Source organism: Gymnoscopelus microlampas (genome assembly GCF_963454915.1).
Source record: "Gymnoscopelus microlampas genome assembly, chromosome: 21".
Taxonomy (NCBI): domain Eukaryota; kingdom Metazoa; phylum Chordata; class Actinopteri; order Myctophiformes; family Myctophidae; genus Gymnoscopelus; species Gymnoscopelus microlampas.
Genome location: NC_139958.1, coordinates 35,774,339 through 35,795,209, shown reverse-complemented (window position 1 = coordinate 35,795,209; position 20,871 = coordinate 35,774,339). Strand labels below are relative to the sequence as shown.

General features: G+C 39.7%; 2 protein-coding genes across 2 annotated transcripts in view; one reads left to right on the top strand and one right to left on the bottom strand.

Annotated features, from left to right (window-relative positions):
- dnajc21 (DnaJ heat shock protein family (Hsp40) member C21) overlaps positions 1-20,871 on the top strand; it is a 218,275-nt gene that overhangs the window by 11,393 nt on the left and 186,011 nt on the right. The gene's annotated exons all lie outside the window — the stretch shown is intronic.
- On the bottom strand, positions 1,399-18,924 carry agxt2 (alanine--glyoxylate aminotransferase 2). The gene is made up of 14 exons (XM_084046192.1): positions 18,844-18,924; positions 17,712-17,800; positions 16,047-16,237; positions 14,610-14,733; positions 13,997-14,091; positions 12,957-13,050; positions 11,811-11,904; positions 10,434-10,534; positions 9,342-9,434; positions 8,163-8,295; positions 5,973-6,061; positions 4,953-5,102; positions 3,252-3,350; positions 1,399-2,038 (listed from the first exon to the last, which is right to left on the bottom strand). The coding sequence occupies exons 2-14, from the start codon at positions 17,745-17,747 to the stop codon at positions 1,937-1,939; spliced, it is 1,401 nt and encodes a 466-aa protein (XP_083902318.1). The 5' UTR covers positions 17,748-17,800; positions 18,844-18,924; the 3' UTR covers positions 1,399-1,936.

Here is a 20,871-nt window from a genome sequence, read left to right as displayed (position 1 = left end):
TGGCAGTGTATTAAGTCATTGTAGACAGTAACAGGCATAAAGACATCTGCATTACATTCTGAAGATTATTCTGCTCACCTATCGATCGACCGATACACAAGTTATAGGGATCGGTATCGGGGAGGAGAAAATGGTATCGGTACATCTCTACTAATTCATGCAGATTTGAATGATTTACTCTACACATCACTGACCTTTTTAATTTTAAGGATCCCCAGTTTGATATGCACAGACCCCATCTATAAATAGGACCCCACTCTACACTGTAAAATCCTCAGTGTCAATTTAACACTGTACACACTCTGAGGTACAGAGTACAGGGTCTATTGGGTACCTAAATAATTTAGCTGGGAACCTACTCAAGGATCCATGCGGATCCCCAGTTCTCATGTTGATGTAATGTGATTTACATAATTGCCTCAGTAATTAGTCATTGTCTCCGCCAGGCCGTAAGGCATGGCGAGAGAGTATGTTTTACCCTCCGTCCGTGTGTCCGTCCGTCCGTCCGTGTGTCCGTCCGTGTGTTACCACCAAATCTCCGGCACCGTTGGCCCGGTCGCTGCGAAACTGTGCACACACACTCCCTGGATGCCAATTCAGAACCTCTGCCTCAAATTTTTCACATGGGCCTGTTATAGCGCCACCAGGAGGCCGATTTGTGCAAAACCCATTTTTTCACATTATTCCTACAGTTTTTAACCAAACGTCATGCAAATCGGTACACAGTATCTCTATAGTCATGTGATCAACCCTGATCTGTCCGATTTCCCATATTCCATCCTTATTGGTTAAGGTTGCCAACCAAAGTTTGCAGGATTGGTCCGTTTTGAACAAACTGCCTCAAACCATGAACGCAGCGTGCGATTTCCGTGAAATTTCACACGCACATTCCCACTAGGCCGAGGAAGAAATGCCACCCTTTTCACATTGGCCTGTTATAGCGCCACCAGCAGGTCTAATTTAGCAAAACACATTTTTGGAACAAAATGCTTCAAATCATGAATGCAGTGTCCGATTGCCGTGAACGACCTAAGAATAAATGGCACCCTTTTCACATTGGCCTATTATAGCGCCACCAGGAGGCCACAATAACGTATCTGACCTGGCGGAGACCTGTGCTCCGAGGAGCACTTTATCTAGTTCGTATTTGTTCCCCTTTTTTTTAATGCAGGTTTTAAAAGGTATAAAATAAATCAATGAGAGATCTAATTAGACTTGAATCCACATTTTAATTTAAACTATAAGTCTACCTCCAGGGGTAATGTACAGTACATGTCTGAAGACACCTTATTGTTCCAGGTTAGAGGTTTGGAATTAATAGTCACATTTACAGTTAACTGTTATATTACAAATGGATATTTACAAATTAAAGACTATTAGCAGAACATTGTTAGAAAATCTATACATTTGTCAGTACATAAAAAGTTCAATCTCTTGTCTTCTGATAGATTATATCCATACATGGAATCATCCTATGACTCCTGAAATACAGAAAATGTAATTATCAAAATAGCAAAGCTACAAGCTTACGACGACATGTAAAGTATAAAATAGGGCTTAAAGGGAATGAAACCTAGGCTGGTTCATAGTTTGTTTTGCATTTTAGGTTAAGACAACTACAGCAGGTTAAACACATGGCAGGCTGCATAAAACTGACCTCATGATGTAGGCAACACAGCTGCTGCAAAGTTAATTAATTAGTGTTAGATTTAGGTGTGTCAAGTGTGTTTAAGTGGTTATTGGTTAATGGCAAAATTCCTTATTATCATGGCCTAGTACAAGACTGCAGCTAAGCTATGAATATAATTGCGTTTCATTTTGGGGAGAAAACCCAAGAACCTGACCCAGTGGATACTGTAGCTTTCCAGGAAATAGAGTCATTGTGGCAGAATTAGTATCCGTATCCTTTTCGTAGGGGTCGCCCAGGGCGATGCTTTTATCTTCTGTCCATGTAGTTCTGAATAGACTTGTCAAAAACTGCTAAGAAGAACTCTGCATCATCCATGGTGATGCACATGGGCGGCTTGATGCGGAATGTCTGGAATAGCAAGAGACATTTATAAAACATATTATATGAGCAACAGTGCGTTAAAGGGGGGGTAAGAGAGATCTCTTCTGGGGGTCCCTGGCACAAAACATTTTCAGATGGGGGGGGTTTGCGGGCAAAAACATATCATTTTGGGGGGTCCTTGGCACGAAAAAGTTTGAGAACTACTGATTTAGAAGGCATTGTAGAATGTAGCCTCAGGTCTTAATGGGTTCATATAATGTACCAACTGCAGTGCTTAGAGGAGGTCTCCTTACTCTTTTGCAAATGTTATGGTCAGGTAGGACCCCTACTGGTTGACAATATGTATTCATGAATGTCAAAGCACAATTTATTCTCCGCCCAAATGGGTAAAAAAGTTTTCTGTATTACTCCTGTATTATCATAACTCAACAGTAGAAGGTTTTACACTCGTACAGGGGACCCGGATTCAGGACTGTTCGAAAGCCATTTGGACATAAGAGTTAAGGATGGCAACTTTAAAAATAAAAGTGTTTTGTTAAAAATAAAGTGTCCCGTTTACCGCTGCAGGTACTGTAGGCCTATAGCTCTATATTCTGATAGTAATCATTGCTAGAGTGTTTGTTCATCTCTCAAGCTTTTTAGTTAGCAGAAAATACTCAGGATAGAAATTCCATCTAATTAGGACTCATTCAGCATACCAAGATAAACAAGTGAAATTGGAAGTGATTAAATAAATGCAACACTAAAATTGAAGTTGATAAATTATCTTTGTGGCCTTTTTTCTGGATTGGTTTCTCACAACACAAACACCAACACATCGGCGCTCTGTATAATAATAATGTTAAATGACACAGATTATAACATGGATAATAATAGTGATGTTAGCGCTATACACTAGGAAGTAATATAAGTTTGTTCATTGTTGTTTCAGAGTGATGTCATGAGGTTGTTTTGGTCTATAATGACAGATCATGTGTCCAATGGCTAACAGCAGACCAAGTCACTTCCAGCAGGATGTTTATTAAAGAGAAGGTTGTGGTCAATTTATGAAAAATAATTCAAGCCAAGGACACTGAAATCTAAACAAGAGCACTAATGATTCGCTGTTCTATAAATCAAAGTCAATCAATCAAAATATGAGGACAGTTTAAGGCCCAAAGGGTTTACATTTTTCAATTCCAGATTTATTATTTGTTATTAACTGAAAATGATGAATTCTCAGCAATGACAGCTAACTTACCTGTCCATACACCCCTCCTTTCCCTATGAGAACGCCCATGTCTTTGGTGTCCTCCAGGATCTCTCCCATGTCCGCAGGAGGCAAGGGATCTCGACTAGCCTGAAGATTGAGAGAAATTGTGATTTTTAACCACTTTTAACCCTGGTGTCCCTATTGTGGGCATATCATTATGGGCAAACATTTTAAAAAATAGCAAAAGAAATTGCAGAGCTACAAGCTCACGTCGCATCACAACGTGTGAGCTTGTAGATCTGGTATTTTAGCTAGTCGTCATGCAACCAAGTAAATATAGGGCTAACATGCTGCAAATGAATCCCCGAAGGAGTGCGGTGCGGGGACTAAATTACTATATCATTATTATTTATTATCATACGTAATAGGCTCTATGCACAGCAGCCATATTATCACTTCCTTCACAGGTGTTACCAATGATACTAATGAAGGCTCTGTTCCATTTAGTCTACCACAGTGGTTTCCACGACCCCCATAACTCTGAGAGTGTACAAATGGAACCAAATGGACCCTTACGGGTCCATTTGGTTCCATTTGTACACTCTCAGAGTTACACACCTGTAAGGGGCCATTTGGAAGCCCATGAGGGTCCCTGGACCCCAACTGTAGACCCACTGGTGTAACAGAGTGTTTCCAGTGAGCCAACATGCACAATATCAGCACCCTGACTCTGTTTGACCAGAATGGAACAGAGCCTTCATTAGTATCATTGGTAACACCTGTGAATGTCTTCACAATATGGCTGCTGTGAATAGAGCCTATTCTGTACTTTACAAGACATCCTGCCTACAGTATTACCGTAGGTAGGTTTAAAATGAACCCTGGTGTGAACAGTCAGTGACATTGCATGTCACTGGCAGAACATGCAGTTCAGTGCAGCAGTGAAGTTATTGTTATTGTTGCATCCTGTCTGTAGTCACAGATGAACAGTAACAGTAACTCATGGTTAATGGTTAAATCGGACTACCATGAACCATGTCCTCCCGAGACACACACACACACACACACACACACACACACACACACACACACACACACACACACACACACACACACACACACACACACACACACACACACACACACACACACACACACACACACACACACACACACACACACACACACAGCACAGATCTACACATTATACCAACATGTGAGGAGAGAGACCCACACACCATAGCAACATGTGAGCAGTGATGGAAAAAGTACTCAAAAGTAAATCTTTACTTAAGTAAAAGTACCAATACTGCAATATAGAAATACTTTGTTACAAGTAAAAGTCCAGAATTCAAAATTTACTTGAGTAAAAGTATTGACATGAAAATGTACTTAAAGTGCCACAAGTAAAAGTACTATCATGTTTTGAAAATAGCAGATCTACAAGCTCACAACGTGTCGCGACGCGTTGTGAGCTTGTAGATCTGCTATTTTCAAATAGCCTAGGTATAAAATAGGGCTAGAGTGGTTAATGTGTATTAAATAATATCATAATTAATATCTGAAAAGTAACTAGTAACTTAAGTTTTCAAATAATTGTAGTGGAGTAAAAGTATAATATTTGCCTCTGAGATGTAGTGGAGTAGTAAAAGTGAAGTAAAAGTATTGGAAATTGGAAATACTCGTAAATGTAAATGCACTTAGTTACTTTACACCGATGCATGAGGAGAGAGTGGTCAAACTCCCTACCTTGTCTTTGACCATCTCCACACCAATCATCAAGCCTTTGCCACGGACATCGCCGATGATCTCGTATTTGTCTCTTAGCTTGGCCAGTTCTGTCAACAGATACGACCCCACATCCTGACTGATCTGCTGGGTTCCGTCCTCTTTGATGGTCTGATGGGAGATAGAGAAACATTAATGACTCCTACCTACCGCACAGCTATTGAGAATCAATGGGCTAGACCGTTGGTTCTCAAAGTGGGGTCCGGGGACCCCCAGGGGTACTTGAGGGAGTTCCAGGGGGTCCCCAGCTAAATGATGGATAGGAACCAAATGGACCCTTATGGGTCTGTAACTCTGAAAGTGTACAAATGGAACCAAATGGACCCTAACGGGTCCATTTGGTTCCATTTGTACACTCTCAGAGTTAAATTAACATTGATTTTACAACATAAATTGGGGTCCCAGAGATAGAAATCGGGGTCCGTATAGCCTAATGCATGTCAAATTGGGGGTCCTTGAAATTAAAATGGTTGAGAATCACTGCTATAGGGCCATAACAATCTTCTCTTATGGGGGTCCCTGGCATATCTTTTCAAATGGGGGTCCGTGGGCTAATAAGTGTTCATTTGGGGGTCCTTGACATGAAAAAGTTTGAGAACCACTGGGCTAGACACAAAATAAAAGACAACATATTTTCAATCAAATCTACATAATAAAAACACAGTGTTTCTACACTATGTATTAACAGGTAGAACACCACCACTGCCAGTAGCTACATGTAAATGTTATGGAAATTTATAATGTATTTTTGTCATTTTGAGTCCTATCTTTTGGGTCTCGAGCTGAGAAGTTTGGAAACCCCTTGTCTAGAGAATTCTAACTGAATGAGTGAATGGATACTATAGGGCCAAACACTCTCACACACTTACAGCTGCAATAATGTTTAATTATAGCCTACTGTATACTATTAAATATGATACGAATTATGGATTTTGTGCAAGTGGACTTCTGTTTTTAATGAAACACTGCATAAACTCTTACATCCAAAATGGACGAGCCGATGGCACACGCTACAGGGTTGCCTCCGAAAGTGTTGAAATGAACTCCTTTGCCAAACGCTGCAGCGATTTCTGGAACACACACAAAGAGTCAGAAAAACCCACTCAAAAACCCCAACAATTACCCATAATATGGACATTTTGACCACATTAATTATGAAGCCGGATTTATACTTCATTGTACGACGGTGTATGAATTAAGCATTATAAAGAGTAACAGTCTCTAAAGATTGAGGAGATCTATGGCCTCTGATTTGCTAATTAATTTCCAGTCAAGCCCATTGTCAAGCCCACTGACAATCGACATATTAAGTTTCCATGTGAATTTAAATGTTCCAGATAAGACTGGGTGGGGGTAAGCTATGGTCCCTGGGCAGTTTATGTCAAATGAATGACCTAATATCATGAATACAATGCTTCAACACAGACAACACATACATAACTACATGCCTTCCTGACAAATTGACTGACCAAAACCTTTCATCATCTTAACTATGATTGATACGGTATAAACTACGATCAAACTGAAATCCTTGGCTCTCTTTAACTCAGTACACCTTCTTCCCTTCTGCTCAGGAGGTAGAGCCGGAAGGTTTGCGGTTCGATCGCCAACTGTGAAAAACCTAGGAGTCCAGCTTGACTCCAATGTAATTATTAAACACTAAATCACACATCTGATAGTCCAGTCATGTTTAATCAACTTAAAATTGCAAAAGTTATATCTGTTATGAATTTGAAGGCATCAAGACTATTATGTATGCATTCATCCCATCATGCCAAGATCACTGAAATAATCTTTTTACATATCATAACCACTTAAGTCCTATTTAAAATGAGCAAAAATAGCTTATCTATGTACAAGCTCATGGCTTTTATCTTTTGCTTTTCATATCTTGTAGATATTGTAAATAATTCATGTATTTCAGTTTTATAAACTTCTATGTGAATATAAAATAAACATCATGATCTCTACAATGAAAGAAAACATCAATACTAGCAATTATGTTTATTGCAGATGTATGAGGATTCTGACAGTGTTGAAGGTATTTTAAACACTTGAACCCTATAGCTACCCTATTCTGGGGCAAGCAAACATTCGGCAAAAATAGCAGCTACGAGCTCACAACGCATTGCAACGTGATGCATTGTGAGCTTGTACATCGGCTAATTGGAGGAAGTACAAGAGGATCTAGTATAGAGCCCTGGGGATTCCCGGTCAACTAATATACAGTAAGGTTTAAGTGTGGTTACCAGAGATGTTTTTAATGCCTCTCATTTTGTTGATGTCTGACAGCACAATTTCCAGTTTAATTCTGATGTATTGCATCATGCTTTTCAGTTGAAAACCTGCTATTTTATTATTTGGCACTCACGGGTGATGCAGTGGTAAAGTACCTGCCCACTAGTGATGAGCGGGCCGACCCATAACCCGCGGGTCAACCCGCGGCGCGGGTGGTCGAGTCAGGATTTCAGAGGCAATTATGCAGGCTGCGGGTAAGCGGGTCAGCTGCTCTCACGCGCAAAAAAAAAAACCTATTTTGAACAACATGCTTGTTTATTTAGCCCATGACAATGTTGTGCTACTGTAGACATTTAAAGCAACTTTGGGTACTTAAAAGAGCGCTATATAAATCTGAGCTTTATGATGATGATCATCTTTTTTTTCCAGCGCGGGTCGCGGGGCGGGTTGAGCCATAGATTTATATATGGGTTTGCAGGGCGGGTTGGGTTCCGTGGCGGGGCGGTGCGGGTCATGAAAAAACCCGACCCGCACATCACTACTGCCCATCGTCTAGGGGTTCGAAGCCACCGCAGTGCACCTGGCTTTGTCAAGCGTCTATACGAACACAATTGGCCCGCGTACGGGGGAGAGAAGCCGGGTGATATTTGTCATTGCATATACTCCTACAGACTGGAGCGGCACCTGTCAGCAAGGAGTGTTGAGCAGGAAGAGTAGGACAGAGGCGCTATGTCCTCCCGTTGGAGGCTCCTCACTGGCAGGTTAGCCAGCAGTGTATAACAGCAGTGACAACACATACAAGTGTGCAGGGAGGAATTAATTGGCATAAATACCGGTACTCAATTGGGGAGAAAAGGGTGTAAAGGTAATTGGCTAGTCTAAATTGAAAATGTATTTTTGGCGAGCAACATGGTTGAACTATTATCATCTCACCTGGTGTAGTAACGACCGCTCCCATAGGGAATCCATTGCCAATACCCTTTGCCATGGTAACCATGTCAGGAATGACATCATGACCTTGGAAACCCCAGTAGTGGCTTCCTGTTCTTCCAAACCCAGTCTGAACCTGTCAGACACAAATCACAAGGTTTTCACTAAATGTTCCCATCAGAATCACTTCTTACATTACATTTTAAGTGGCAGTAGGAAACCACAAGAGCTGAATAGAACCATCAAAGAGAAAGTCCAAACAATTCACGAAAAGCAGCACTGAATCAGCTTATTATATTGCTTACTCAATTAAAGTATAAAATGCCCTTGGATTATTTGATTCTTGGTTCATTGAAATATGCAAAAGACATATTTACAGTTTGTGAACAGTATTTGCAGCGCATCAGTCATACCTTTAACCACTTAAGTCATATACTGTACAAGTGTACGTCATCGTGTGATGAACAAGTAACAGATCTACAAGCTCACGACGCGTTGAATCATAAAACACGGGATGTGATGTTGATACTGTCCATTGTGCCAATAGATGGTGTGCACTCACATGAGATTTGCCTTGATGTTACGAGAGTGGCATGGGAGGTGTCTTTCTTAGACTGGGGTAAGATGTCAATTTCGGGACACATCCTCAGTAGTGTGCCTTTGAATCAGGGAGTGTTCAAACACTATACACCCTCATCAAAGGTGGCCAGCTACAGGGTGATCAAGCCTTAGCTTGTGCCCCATAACCAATCATTAAGATTTGCCTAGTTTTTAAGTGGCTGACATCCCAAGGGACTGTGCAAGGCAGGGGCGTCCTCTTCCCTGAGCCAACCCTACAGCTGACCGCATACTGTACCTCATATGCCCTCCTCAAGTTGGAGGGGTTTGAATTGGGTTCTCAGGTGGGGGGGGGGGGGGGCATGTCATACAGTTTCTTCTCTTATTACTGTAGTGGTCAGTGGCATGTAGCAATGAGTCTTTAAATAGCTCCAGGTGTGCTATTACTTCAACTTGTGACTTCGGGCGAGCAGTAGAGTGGGTGAGGGGTCAGCTTTACTGACCCTGTCTTCTTATTAATGTATCTTTTAGACATCTTGGTACATATTGATCCCTATAGATCATGTATATAATCAATAATTGATAACAAAAGTAGTTAATAGATACTAATTATGTTTATGTTACCTCATCAGCTATGCAGACTCCACCTCGCTCCCTCACCAGTTTGTATGCCTCCTTTAGGTAATTTTTGGGGTATTGGACAGCTCCTCCCACTCCCTGTATGGGGCATAAATATTTGTCATAAGTGATGCAATTTGTCAAGGGTAATCAAGTTGTTAGACAACATGAGTAAAATAAATATTTGTTATATCAAATCGAAAAAGTGCAAGTGGTGACCCAATAACTACAATCTGTATGAATGAGGATCAACTAAATGAATAGAAGCAAAATACTCAGCAGAAATTGTCATATGTGTAAAGATCTTAACTTTTAGCAGAATTTTAAAAATATATATATTAGGAAAAACATAGTCTCAAGTAGCCAGACAACTATTCCACAATCTCTGAATGCTATATAGTCTGGAATTACACCTGCTGAAAGCTGAGAAAGGACGCTGTCATCTCATTTTCATTTCTGCTAAGCAGCAAGCTATATATGCTTCAACTAATCTGATTTACAATAGTACAAATTTACGCGACTGCAAAGTTGAAACAGAAGCGGGGGGAGGCGGTTTATTCGATTTACTCCTGGATTGTTTTCAGTCAGTGACTGTATGACGGAAGCATTAGAACAATGTGTCAACACTCAACAGTCTGTCTCAAGAGACTAGGAAAAACTTTAAGCCTCTCAAATAATAGCAAGATTCTACATAATAACATCTGTGGGTAACAAGATAGTGACAGTAACATAATGAAAACATTGTAAAAATGTGTCTAATCAAATTAAATGAGTTATGTTCATCACATTAATCCAGTAAGGTGAGCCGTTACAGGCACACAATAATAGCATTCATTAGCTATAAAAAAAAATCTTATTTAATTATAGTTATTATGACAGAATGACAATTATTAGGAAACAAAATATTCATAAAAAAAAGCATCCATTTGTACTCTCAAACAAAATATTCATAAAAGATGCATCCATTTGTACTCTCAAACAAAATATTCATAAAAGATGCATCCATTTGTACTCTCAAACAAAATATTCATAAAAAATGCATCCATTTGTACTCTCTCAGAGTTAGATTAATGCTGAGGATTTGACAGTGTATTTTACCTGAATAGGTTCTCCAAAGAACGCAGCAATTTGACTTGGAACACTGGTTGCAAATGTCTCTTTCAGCTGCCCAATATACATGTCATGAGCCATACAATGACCTATGGATTTAAACATACATGTCAGGAGCCATACATTAGGCCTATGAATTTAAATGTATTCTGCTCAAAGAAATGTAGGGAACACTTTGATCCCTTAATTATTTTGAGCAGTGTACATGTCATTGAGCCATACAATAATCTATGGATTTAAACTTGTCATGAGCCATACAATAACCTATGGATTTAAAACTGGAATACAACTGTATACCATTTGGCTGTTCACAAAATATTGAATTCATAATGACTTTATTGTATGTAGTACAAATGGACCGGTAAAGGTCCATTTCAACTACCACTCAGGATTTTGCTGTGTATTCATGTCGCTTCTGCATACAGTGGTTGTGTTACATACATTTTCACCTTCAAACACTAGAACCACGGTCTCACGTGGCTGTGAGTTAGGTAAACTACTTCCAGGTAAACTTCTAGCTGAGATAAAGTGCTTATAGGTGTTATATTTCTGCTGGAAATGGTAAATGTTTGATTACCAGTAGAGGACTTTGAACTCCAGACTTGCATCTAAACACCATCGTTGTTACCAAACCGATAGAAAAACCCTAAAAGCAGCATTAATGTAACAATAAAGCAACATGTTTTGGCCGACATTGGCCTTTGTCAGGGCAACACTGACAAAGGCAAATGTTTGGTTTTATTGCTACTAGAGGAGATTCCTTAATGTTTTCTTGTGGTTTGGTAACTGAAACTCTGTACTAAAGAGCACCATCTGGGTCACTGTTCATATGGTGCCTACGTGAGTGCAATGTTTGCTGTGTTTAGTGTGGTATGTTGTTAGGGTTCAACTGAGCTGACCTCCACTCACATTTGTCTTCCTAAACCGAGCCAGTTCACTGGAAAAGATTAGGTTAAGACTGGGTTCAGAACATTTTATTCAAACCAGTATAAAGCCAGCAGTGAGCACGATTATTTTGTTGCATAAATATATAAACACTTCCCCAGCTATTAGAGGCTCCTCACTCTTATGCCAACAATAAAAGACACATTTATGGTCCCATTGTAACAGCATTCCTGTTCATTGTGAGTAAACCAAGCTAAGGTTATTTACTGTAGGAACCACTGCACAGGCTAACCACTTTCAACCTGGCGTCATTATTTTGGGCATGGCTTTATAGGAAAAAAGGTTTTAAAATTGTTCAAAAATAGCAAAAGAAATCTCGCTGTGATACGGTTTGAGCTTGGATCAGCTATTTTCGTATATGTAAATCCCTTCATGCGTGCGTGCGTGCGTGCGTGCGTGCGTGCGTGCTGAAACAAGTACCTTGGGCACAGCCACAGTCTCTGATGGTCTGTATTGGAGAGTCCCTGCAGTGGGTCCCTCCCCATGGACCTCTGAACACATCAGGACACATGGTCTGTGGGACACATACCAAGTTCGTTAGATCACTGGTTCTCAACCTGTGGGTCAGGACCCCCAAGGGGGTCCCCACATGATGTTTTGGGGGTCCCCAGATGACCGTTAAAACTACACTATAAAAAATGGTCAAAAAATGGCCAAATTGTCAATAAATATAAGAAAGAGGCAAATATTTTGATAATAGCCGATCTACAAGCTCACAATGCCTCACGTTGCGAGGCGTTGTGAGCTTGCAGATATGCTATTTTCACAATATGTATCTGTGGAACCGAGTCAAACAAAATGTAATGCCTCAACTACTACAATTCCAAGTGCTTGTCAGGGTGGGGGGTCCCCAGTTCAAATATGATTTTTTGGGGGGGTCACGGCCTGAAAAGGTTGAGAACCGCTGTGTTATATCAACATGAGCACATCAGGGCACGTGGTCTGTGGGACAGAAACCAAGTCTGCATGATAATGTGATGCAGGGGAATTATCATTAACATTGAATTCACATGTATGGGGTAAAAATAAAAAAACATGCATCGTTTTTACATTGAATTTGCCTCCATGAAATACATTTATAATGAAGGATTTCTAAGCATTGTGTGTATGTGTATGTGTATGTGTGTGTACTGTACTGTACACACTGTATATTACTGTATATGTCTGTTGTCGGGCAGAAACCAGTTAGGAGGTTTTGTTCATCATTGATAAAAACAGCTCGATGGACCTCCAAGCTCACAATGAGGTTGGAGTCAGAAAAAAACAGCTATCTCCACCCCCCTTTGGTGGAGTTTTAGCTGGTTTAGCAGAAAGTTTGAGGATCCAATGGAGTTAGCTGGTTTTGTCAGAAGCGCTTTTTAACACTTGTCATTGGTTCAAATTTGTTTTAACCAACACACAGACGTAAAGGGTGTTCAATAGCACTGATTTATGGAAGAAAATGCAAAGGGTCAAAATGGAGTTAGCTGGTATATATAGCGATATATAGTATACATAATTATTGTCATGTTGTATTATATATTGCCTGTAGTTAGCATTATTTCTGTGTGTCTGTACTGTACGTACGGTGGTGCAGCCTAAGCCGCTGGGAACGGGGTATTTATATGCAGCGTTGGAGGTCAGAGCCATGGTCTGTGGACTGCCACCGTGGTACGATCCTCTGGAAGAAACAGGTCTGGGTCAATTCAAAACTTCCTCTTGGGATATTCAGTGGCAGGGAAATGATTCTATCATGTACACAGATGGTACAGTATGAGAATTAACATCATAAATATAGAAATCCTTTCAAACACAATGCCAACAAGCACCATGGTGACCTTCGCTTCGGCAATCTTAACATCTGAGCTATAATCACCTCCGTGTTCATCTCCAATGATCTTCCTCAATTCTCACTTAAAGCTGCGATGCAGAACTTATTTTAATTGATAAACGTTAATTTAACCAATATGTATGGTAGAGAGTTAATACAACTAGTGTGATAGTAGGGCTGGTAAACGAGTATTCGATATTCGAATATTATTCGAATAATCGGAAAATTTGTATATTCGAATAGTTTATTTGACAGGGACAATACAAAAAACAATGTAACAAGTTATAAAAACAAACAAAATATATGTTTTATTGGATTGGACTTGATACATTGTTTTTTGTATTGTCCCTGTCAAATAAACAAAAAAAACGTTTCTTTTTTTATATATATATTTTTTTATAATAATAATATTCGAATATATTCGAATATCTGCCAATTTTTAAGACCAATATTCGAAAATCATTTCTGAGGAAAGTTACCAGCCCTATATGATAGATACGTATTTTGTAATATTGTCATTTGTATGTGCTGGTACACTTATATTTGGGAGTGTCTTTTGTGTGTCAGTTTGAACCGACTGCAGTGGCTGTCTGCAACTTTGTTATTGTCTAGCTGGCCTCCTGGTACAGTATGTGACAACATAACATAGTGGGATGTTACTGATCAGAGATAAGTGGTATGCAGGCTGTTAATCAGACCGGGGAAAAAACACATTATAGTGTTGGCATAATGATGTTCATAACCATCCTTTCAGTCATTTCTTTTTATATCTACATAAATAACGACGGCATCTTACCTAAAAGTGATGATATCAAAGTTTTTCGTGTAAAGCCTGGCCATCAACATAGCCAGGTCATTAGCCTCCGACCCACTGTTGGTCAGGTATACCACCTGGACATATAATACACATTATGAGACTGGAAAGACATTATGAACAGGTATAAACAACCATCATTTTCATAATGCACTTACAGACAGTATATGTTGATTAATCTACTGTATGCTATTCAATTAGACATCAAATACGGTAAAGTACAAAATGATGGTAAATGCTCAAGTTGCTTCACACACTACATTATGTTTACAGCAGTAATTGTATAATATGGAAAAAGGACAAGTATTCATATTTTGAAGTTATGAATAACACAGATATTGTTTTTGCATGATACATCACTAAAACAATTATTCAATTATTAGAAAAGTAACAATTGAGATAGAGAGAGAAAGAGAGAGAGAGAGGGAGAGAGAGAGAAAGGGGGGGAGAGAGAGTGAGTTCATTTTCTGGTGATGGATTAATCAATTATTCCATTAAACGTTTCACCCCTGAATGTAATTAAATCCTAATGCTATATGGTGAAATATGGTTGAAATACGTCAGGCGGTCTAAACCACAAGCTGAAGCGCAGCACCTTGAGAGGATCTGGAAGGTGGGATGCTAGTTTCTCACTGTACTCGTGGAGAGTAGGGTAGGCGTAGATGGCAGTCGTGTGCCACAGTCTCCTCAGCTGCTTCACTGCAGCCTCTGTCACCTTTCTGTAACCAGGTGACACCCGCAATTAACCCTTTAGGATCGGGAAGGCATCTGTGTCATTTTAAGATTTCTTTGGCTATTCAAAAATAGCAGATCTACAAGCTCATACTTGTAGATCTGCTATTTTTTGGAAAATCGTGAACTTTTTTGCAAATCTTTCAATGTATATATTTTTTAAAGCAAACATTTTTTACTCAAGTCTTTGCATCTGGGGATTCTACAAATGTCTTCTGAATCCGAACAGTTTTTTTTCTATCTCCAAATATATTGTTCCAGGGACCCCCCAGAAGCAAAGATTTGAATTAAAAATGTTCTCTTAAAAAATATATATATATTCAAAGATTTGCAAAAATGTTCACGATTTAAAAAAAATAGCAGATCTATAAGTTCATAGCGCGGCGCCGAGCGCCGCGCTATGAACTTGTAAATCTGCTATTTTTGAATAGCCAAAGTGTGGTTAAATGGTTAAAGTGGTTACACAGATGCGTTCCCGGTCTTAATGGGTTAAAAAAGGTGCTGCTGTAAGTGATATTTTCTTCTGGTTCAAAGAAAAAGTATTTTGGTTAAAAAAAGTTATTTATATTCTAATCATTGATCTCCTCATCTCTCCAGCTCATTCATAAGCAGAATTTCAGGTGGACGGACAATCAGCTTCACTTCTATAGTGGTCCAGTTTCAACTTCGTCTGCTCACTTCTTTGTGTCATCACAAAGGCCCCAGGAAGACTAGCTGGTTGCTATGGCACCAGCTAATGGGGATCCTTAATAAAATCAAATCTAATCACTTCCAATTTCCCTTGTTTATCCTGTATGAGTTCTCCTGATTGGATCAAACTGGCATCCTCCTGACCAAAACAAATCAATTTCTGTAAATACTCAAGTAAAAGTCCAGAATTCAAAATTTACTTGAGTAAAAGTACGAACGTATTGGCATCAAAATGTACTCAAAGTAGCAAAAGTAAAAGAACTAAAATATTTGAAAATAGCAGATCTACAAGCTCACAACGCGTCGCATGGCGACGCGTTGTGAGCTTGTAGATTGGCTATTTTCAAATAGCTTATATATAAAACAGGGCTAAAGTGGTTAATGTACGTTTCATAATATAATAATGTATATCTGCAAAGTAACTAGTAACGAAGGTTTTCAAACAATTGTAGTGGAGTAAAAGTACAATATTTGCCTCTGAGATGTAGTGGAGTGGAAGTAAAAGCATTGGAAATACTCCAGTAAAGTACAAAGACCTCAAAAGTGTACTGAAGTACAGTACTTAAGGTACTTTCCACCATATAAACCTTATAAGACCATGGGAACTTACGGATGGCAGTGTCCCACGCTGACGGTGGCCACGCCAGCAAACAGGTCCAGGTATCTCCTGCCGTCCACGTCCCACAGCCACTGCATGTGGCCCTGGTGGATGAAGACTGGCTTCTTGTACATGGTGACCTTCATGGTCATGGGGTTGCAGTACTGCCTGCGGATCGCCAGCATCTGTTCTTTTGACATGTCCTGTAATAAGACACGCAACGCAACACACACACACACACACACACACACACACACACACACACACACACACACACACACACACACACACACACACACACACACACACACACACACACACACACACACACACACACACACACACACACACACGATGATAATCTGTATGATTTCTAGTAGGGCTGGGACTTGATTAAAAACATTTTTAATTAATTAGAGGCTTTGTAATTAATCAATCAAAATTAATCTCATGTTTAATCGCATATCAATATTTGACCTGAGAAGCAATATCTTTTCAGTTAAAACTTATTTTGGTATGTGAGTGAATCAATGAGTGAATACATAAGTTTAAGCAACAAATTGTAGTTGTTTTTTATCAAGGTGGTACTAAACAGACCAACAGATCAGTGCTATCTAAATCTAAATTTCCCATCCACTGGGCCAAGCAAAGCAGTCTGACCCGGCTTCTTCTCCCATTGCGTGCACTGGGGTTTGTTGTCTGTTGGTTGGTGCACTGGTTTGATTGATTGATTGATTGATTGATTGAAGTACTTTATTTAGTAAGACATGAGAACAACAGTACATGGAAGAGACAGACAGATATACACACTACTATACAGAACGTCACACAGTCAGCTTACAGGTTACTGGTGTGGAAAAAAAAAAAAAAAAGTACAAGAGAAAAAGAAAGAGGAAGAGTTCGGGGAGGGGGTGGGGGGTAGGTTAAGCCATTTTTGAATTGCAGCCTCCTGAAGGTGTTTCTTTAGGGCAGTTTTGAAAGTGAGTATGGTATGATCGGTACGCCTGAAACTCGTCCAGTGAGAAAAATCACTAAGCAAAAACTAAGCGCCATTGATATGCGATAAAAACATATTTTCACATTATTTTTCTGTAATTAATTAATCGAAATGTATAAGTTAAAGTCCCAGCCCTAATTTCTAGTTCCATTTAGAGCAGTGGTTCCCAAACGTTTTAGCTCGAGACCCAAAAGAGAAATGTAATGACTCCCCCGGGAACAAAACTAGTGAAAATAGCAGATCTACAAGCTCACAAGATCGGCTATTCTCACCACTTCTTAAAAAAAAATAGATATATACATTTTTACATTTATGGAATTTCTTTTGTTAGATGATATTTTTACAATAACCACTTGAACCCTCGCATTCCATATTCTGGGGGGGGGGGGGGGGGGGGGGCATGAGTCTTGTAGTTCGGCTATTTTCGGTGAAGAGGTTTGGTGTACAAAAAGAGCCGACCAAGTACCGAGCCAAAGGTCAAGTTTACAAGTAATGAGGGTTTATCTGAAAACACACATTTAACATGAATCCAATTTGTAATGGGGGTCCCTGCTTCATCTCGCTCTCTCAGCTAAGGGGTCCTTGGCCTGAAAAACGTTGAAGACCCCTAGCCTAGACAGACAGACAGCTATTCATGAATGGCGCAATTTATTTATCAATCAAACAGCACTTGTTCTTACTTTGTACTCCTCTGGTTGGAAGCTGCAGCTTGGCATCTCAGGGAGGTCTGGTGGTGAGAGCTTGATGGCAGATTTTTGACATAATGCACCTGTAAAATATTTTTATATTGAGACTTATATTTAGTGGCTTAAAATAGGGGAAACACTCACATTATCACCTCTTCAAGATGTGTTATTAATTAACTACTGCCCTGTAATATATAGACAAATGTTGGTATTTTGTAAGTTAAGAGTTATATTTATAATGTAGATGTTGTAGAAGGTTACAGTTATTGAAGGCTAAAGTTTACTAAGTTTATCTTTATACCCAATATTACATTTTGTATCTTCCTCAAGTCTTTCCCCTGGTAAAAAAAACAAACAAACAAAATGTTATTTTTTTATAAGATCAGATAACTAGTCTAGAGATTATGTTAATGAAAAATTATGGATATGTGTTTGTTTAAGTTAGTAACCATTTATGACAATTTATCTATAATGTATTCATTGTTTTTGCCATAAAGGTCAGACAGACTACAGAGTCAAAATTGTTTTTAAATATACTTTTGATTAGGCTACCTTAAATGATCTCACGTGAATGTAAACGAAAACTCACAATCATGTACAGTAGTTGACTTCAGAAATTAAATGAGAAGCAAATGTATTTAAAAATAAATAATTAAAATAAAAAAAGGTGAACAACATGTTGACTGCACACCAGACACCACTTTATTTGAACAAGTTGCCCACCCTCCCACAAGCACTGAGGGTCTCCTCCTCAACTGCTACACAAACACAAGGTGGATCTCGTACTTTGCCTTTATGTGAATAGATAGTGATTTTTAAGATAATAGCCCATATTCACCCGGAATGACTGTGTCTGTGTGACATTTCTGATAGCAGTTAAACGTGTGTAGGCTATCCTAAATGATGGTCATTTATTTTTTTACACAGCACAAATTCGCTTCATTTTCAAAAAGAAAATACTCGGCCATCAAAAATAAACACTTGTTAACTTTGCCCCTGTGTTAACACAAACGTTCTAACATTACTTATATGGACTACTGTAGGCTACGTACGTGAACAACAACGCAAACCACGCACCGTGAAAACGCATATCGTTTACTTTTTTTTGTTCTACTATAAAACTTACCGCTCGGTCGGTGGAATTTGCCCAAACCCACCCAACTGTGGGGGTCTCCCAATAGACCCACATAAGGGCTACTACTACTTAAACGAGACACAAGCTTATGCATGTTTTCGAATCGAGACGCACACTGCAGCTTCTGCGTGTGTTGTTGTTGTAGGCTATATAACAAACACAGACAGACTGGACGTTGGTCAAGTGTATGGGCGGAGGACACGCAGCCAATGGGACACTAACAATCACGACCTCCTGTTATGTTAGGCAATTATTACCTCTCTCTCATGTCATGTCATCATTGCAAGTTCAAGTTCGAACTGATTACTTTCGGCTTCACAGAGCCGGGCCTTCCATTAGGCAGAGTAGGCAACAATTGCCTATAGGACGCCTATGAGGCTGTATGGGGGGGGAAACTTATTTTTAACTCTATGGGGGGCACCCGCAATGAGGCTGGGGGGGACACCCACCAAGCCTAGATTTGTTTAGTTTTTTAAGAAAAAAGAATTGAAAAATATATATTTGTGTATTCTTTTATAGAACACATCATCATCATCATCATCATCATCTGTTTTTACGTCTGGAGACCCCTGTCCAGGATAGCCTTCAGTCAGACGTGCCTCCTCAGGAGACTTGGCTGAGATCTGAACCCATTTGATTTGACGTCAACCCCAGACAGTAAAAAGAACTCTCGAATTTGTACGTTTTAAGTATTTGAAAAACTAAAAGTTAGGTGCGCCCCATCCATGCACCCCTCTCTTTCATACGTTTATGGTTTCGCCCAGTCATGTGCATCCAGAAGGCTCTGCTATCAGTTTCAACAGTGTGGCAGAATCAGAGTTAAATTAACTTTGAGGATTTTCCTCGGTGTTTCATTTTCTGTGGCAACACAGAGGATGTACAGTATAGAGGGTCAGGGTACCATAGAGGTTTCTCGTTTATAAACATTAGTGAGTGTGTGACGGTGGCCAGGTTGTCACATGTAACTTGCCACTTCTTTTTAGAATGCTGACACTCTTTACTTTGTCTCAATAATAAATAAATAACAATACACATTAAACTCACAACAATAAAATATCAGTTGCACGGTAAAGTGCGGGGTGCGTAATTACTGTGAGAATAATACTGTTTGTTAGGTACTGCAAGACTACGCCACCTTTTTATTTAAGAGGTAGGGTCCTCTGTAACACTCTTTCTTAGGCTATTCACAGGTTCGAGTTTACCCAGGTAAGTACAATACTTTTAAATGAGAACAACACTTCAACACATATCCCTTGGAGAAAGCTGGACGGAAACAGGTTTGTATAAAAAGGTAATCTATTTTATTAAGCTAATACAGTGGCGTCTATAAGCCATAAAATATTGAAAAGCATAAACAAAATATAACACTAATTCTAAAACCTCAACCTCCTAATGCGCCCACTAACTAACTAAAATACAGGAATACAGACAATCACCAAACACTAAAAACAGACAGGGCTTGTGCAAACTATAGCAAATAAATAATGAATTTAGCGTTAAAGTGCCAACTATTACTGAAGCAGTAAAGTGCCAAGTGCCAATTCAATTGCTATATGTCATATACTCATCACGGTTCAATGCAAAAGGTGGGAATGTCCTTATATGGGGTTTAACTGGAGCGGGGGTTTAGGCCAGGAATCACTGTCTCTTCTTGTCTTCGTGCGTATTGCCTGCAATCATAGAAACTAGAACCAGTTCATCTGTTCAGGTATATTTCACATATGAGGTTTAGGACCGTGGGTTTATAAAGGTAACGTTGCATAGAAGGACACTTACTCGCCCGCCAGACTGTACGTCTGGCTTTGAGGGTGTGAAGCGCGCAACGTTATCGCCACTGGACCTCTCCTCCGTTCCTTGGTTCGTCTGTCTGTCCTCCCCGTCTCTGCTGCTACTGCGCCGTCTGCTCACCGTCCGCTGCTGGTGGCTTGGTACGTGCCGCGATCACTGTATTCCCCACCTCTGCTCCGTGGTATGTCTGCTCCTCCTGTGCACAACCGTCCCTCCTGGCTGTCACTTCCA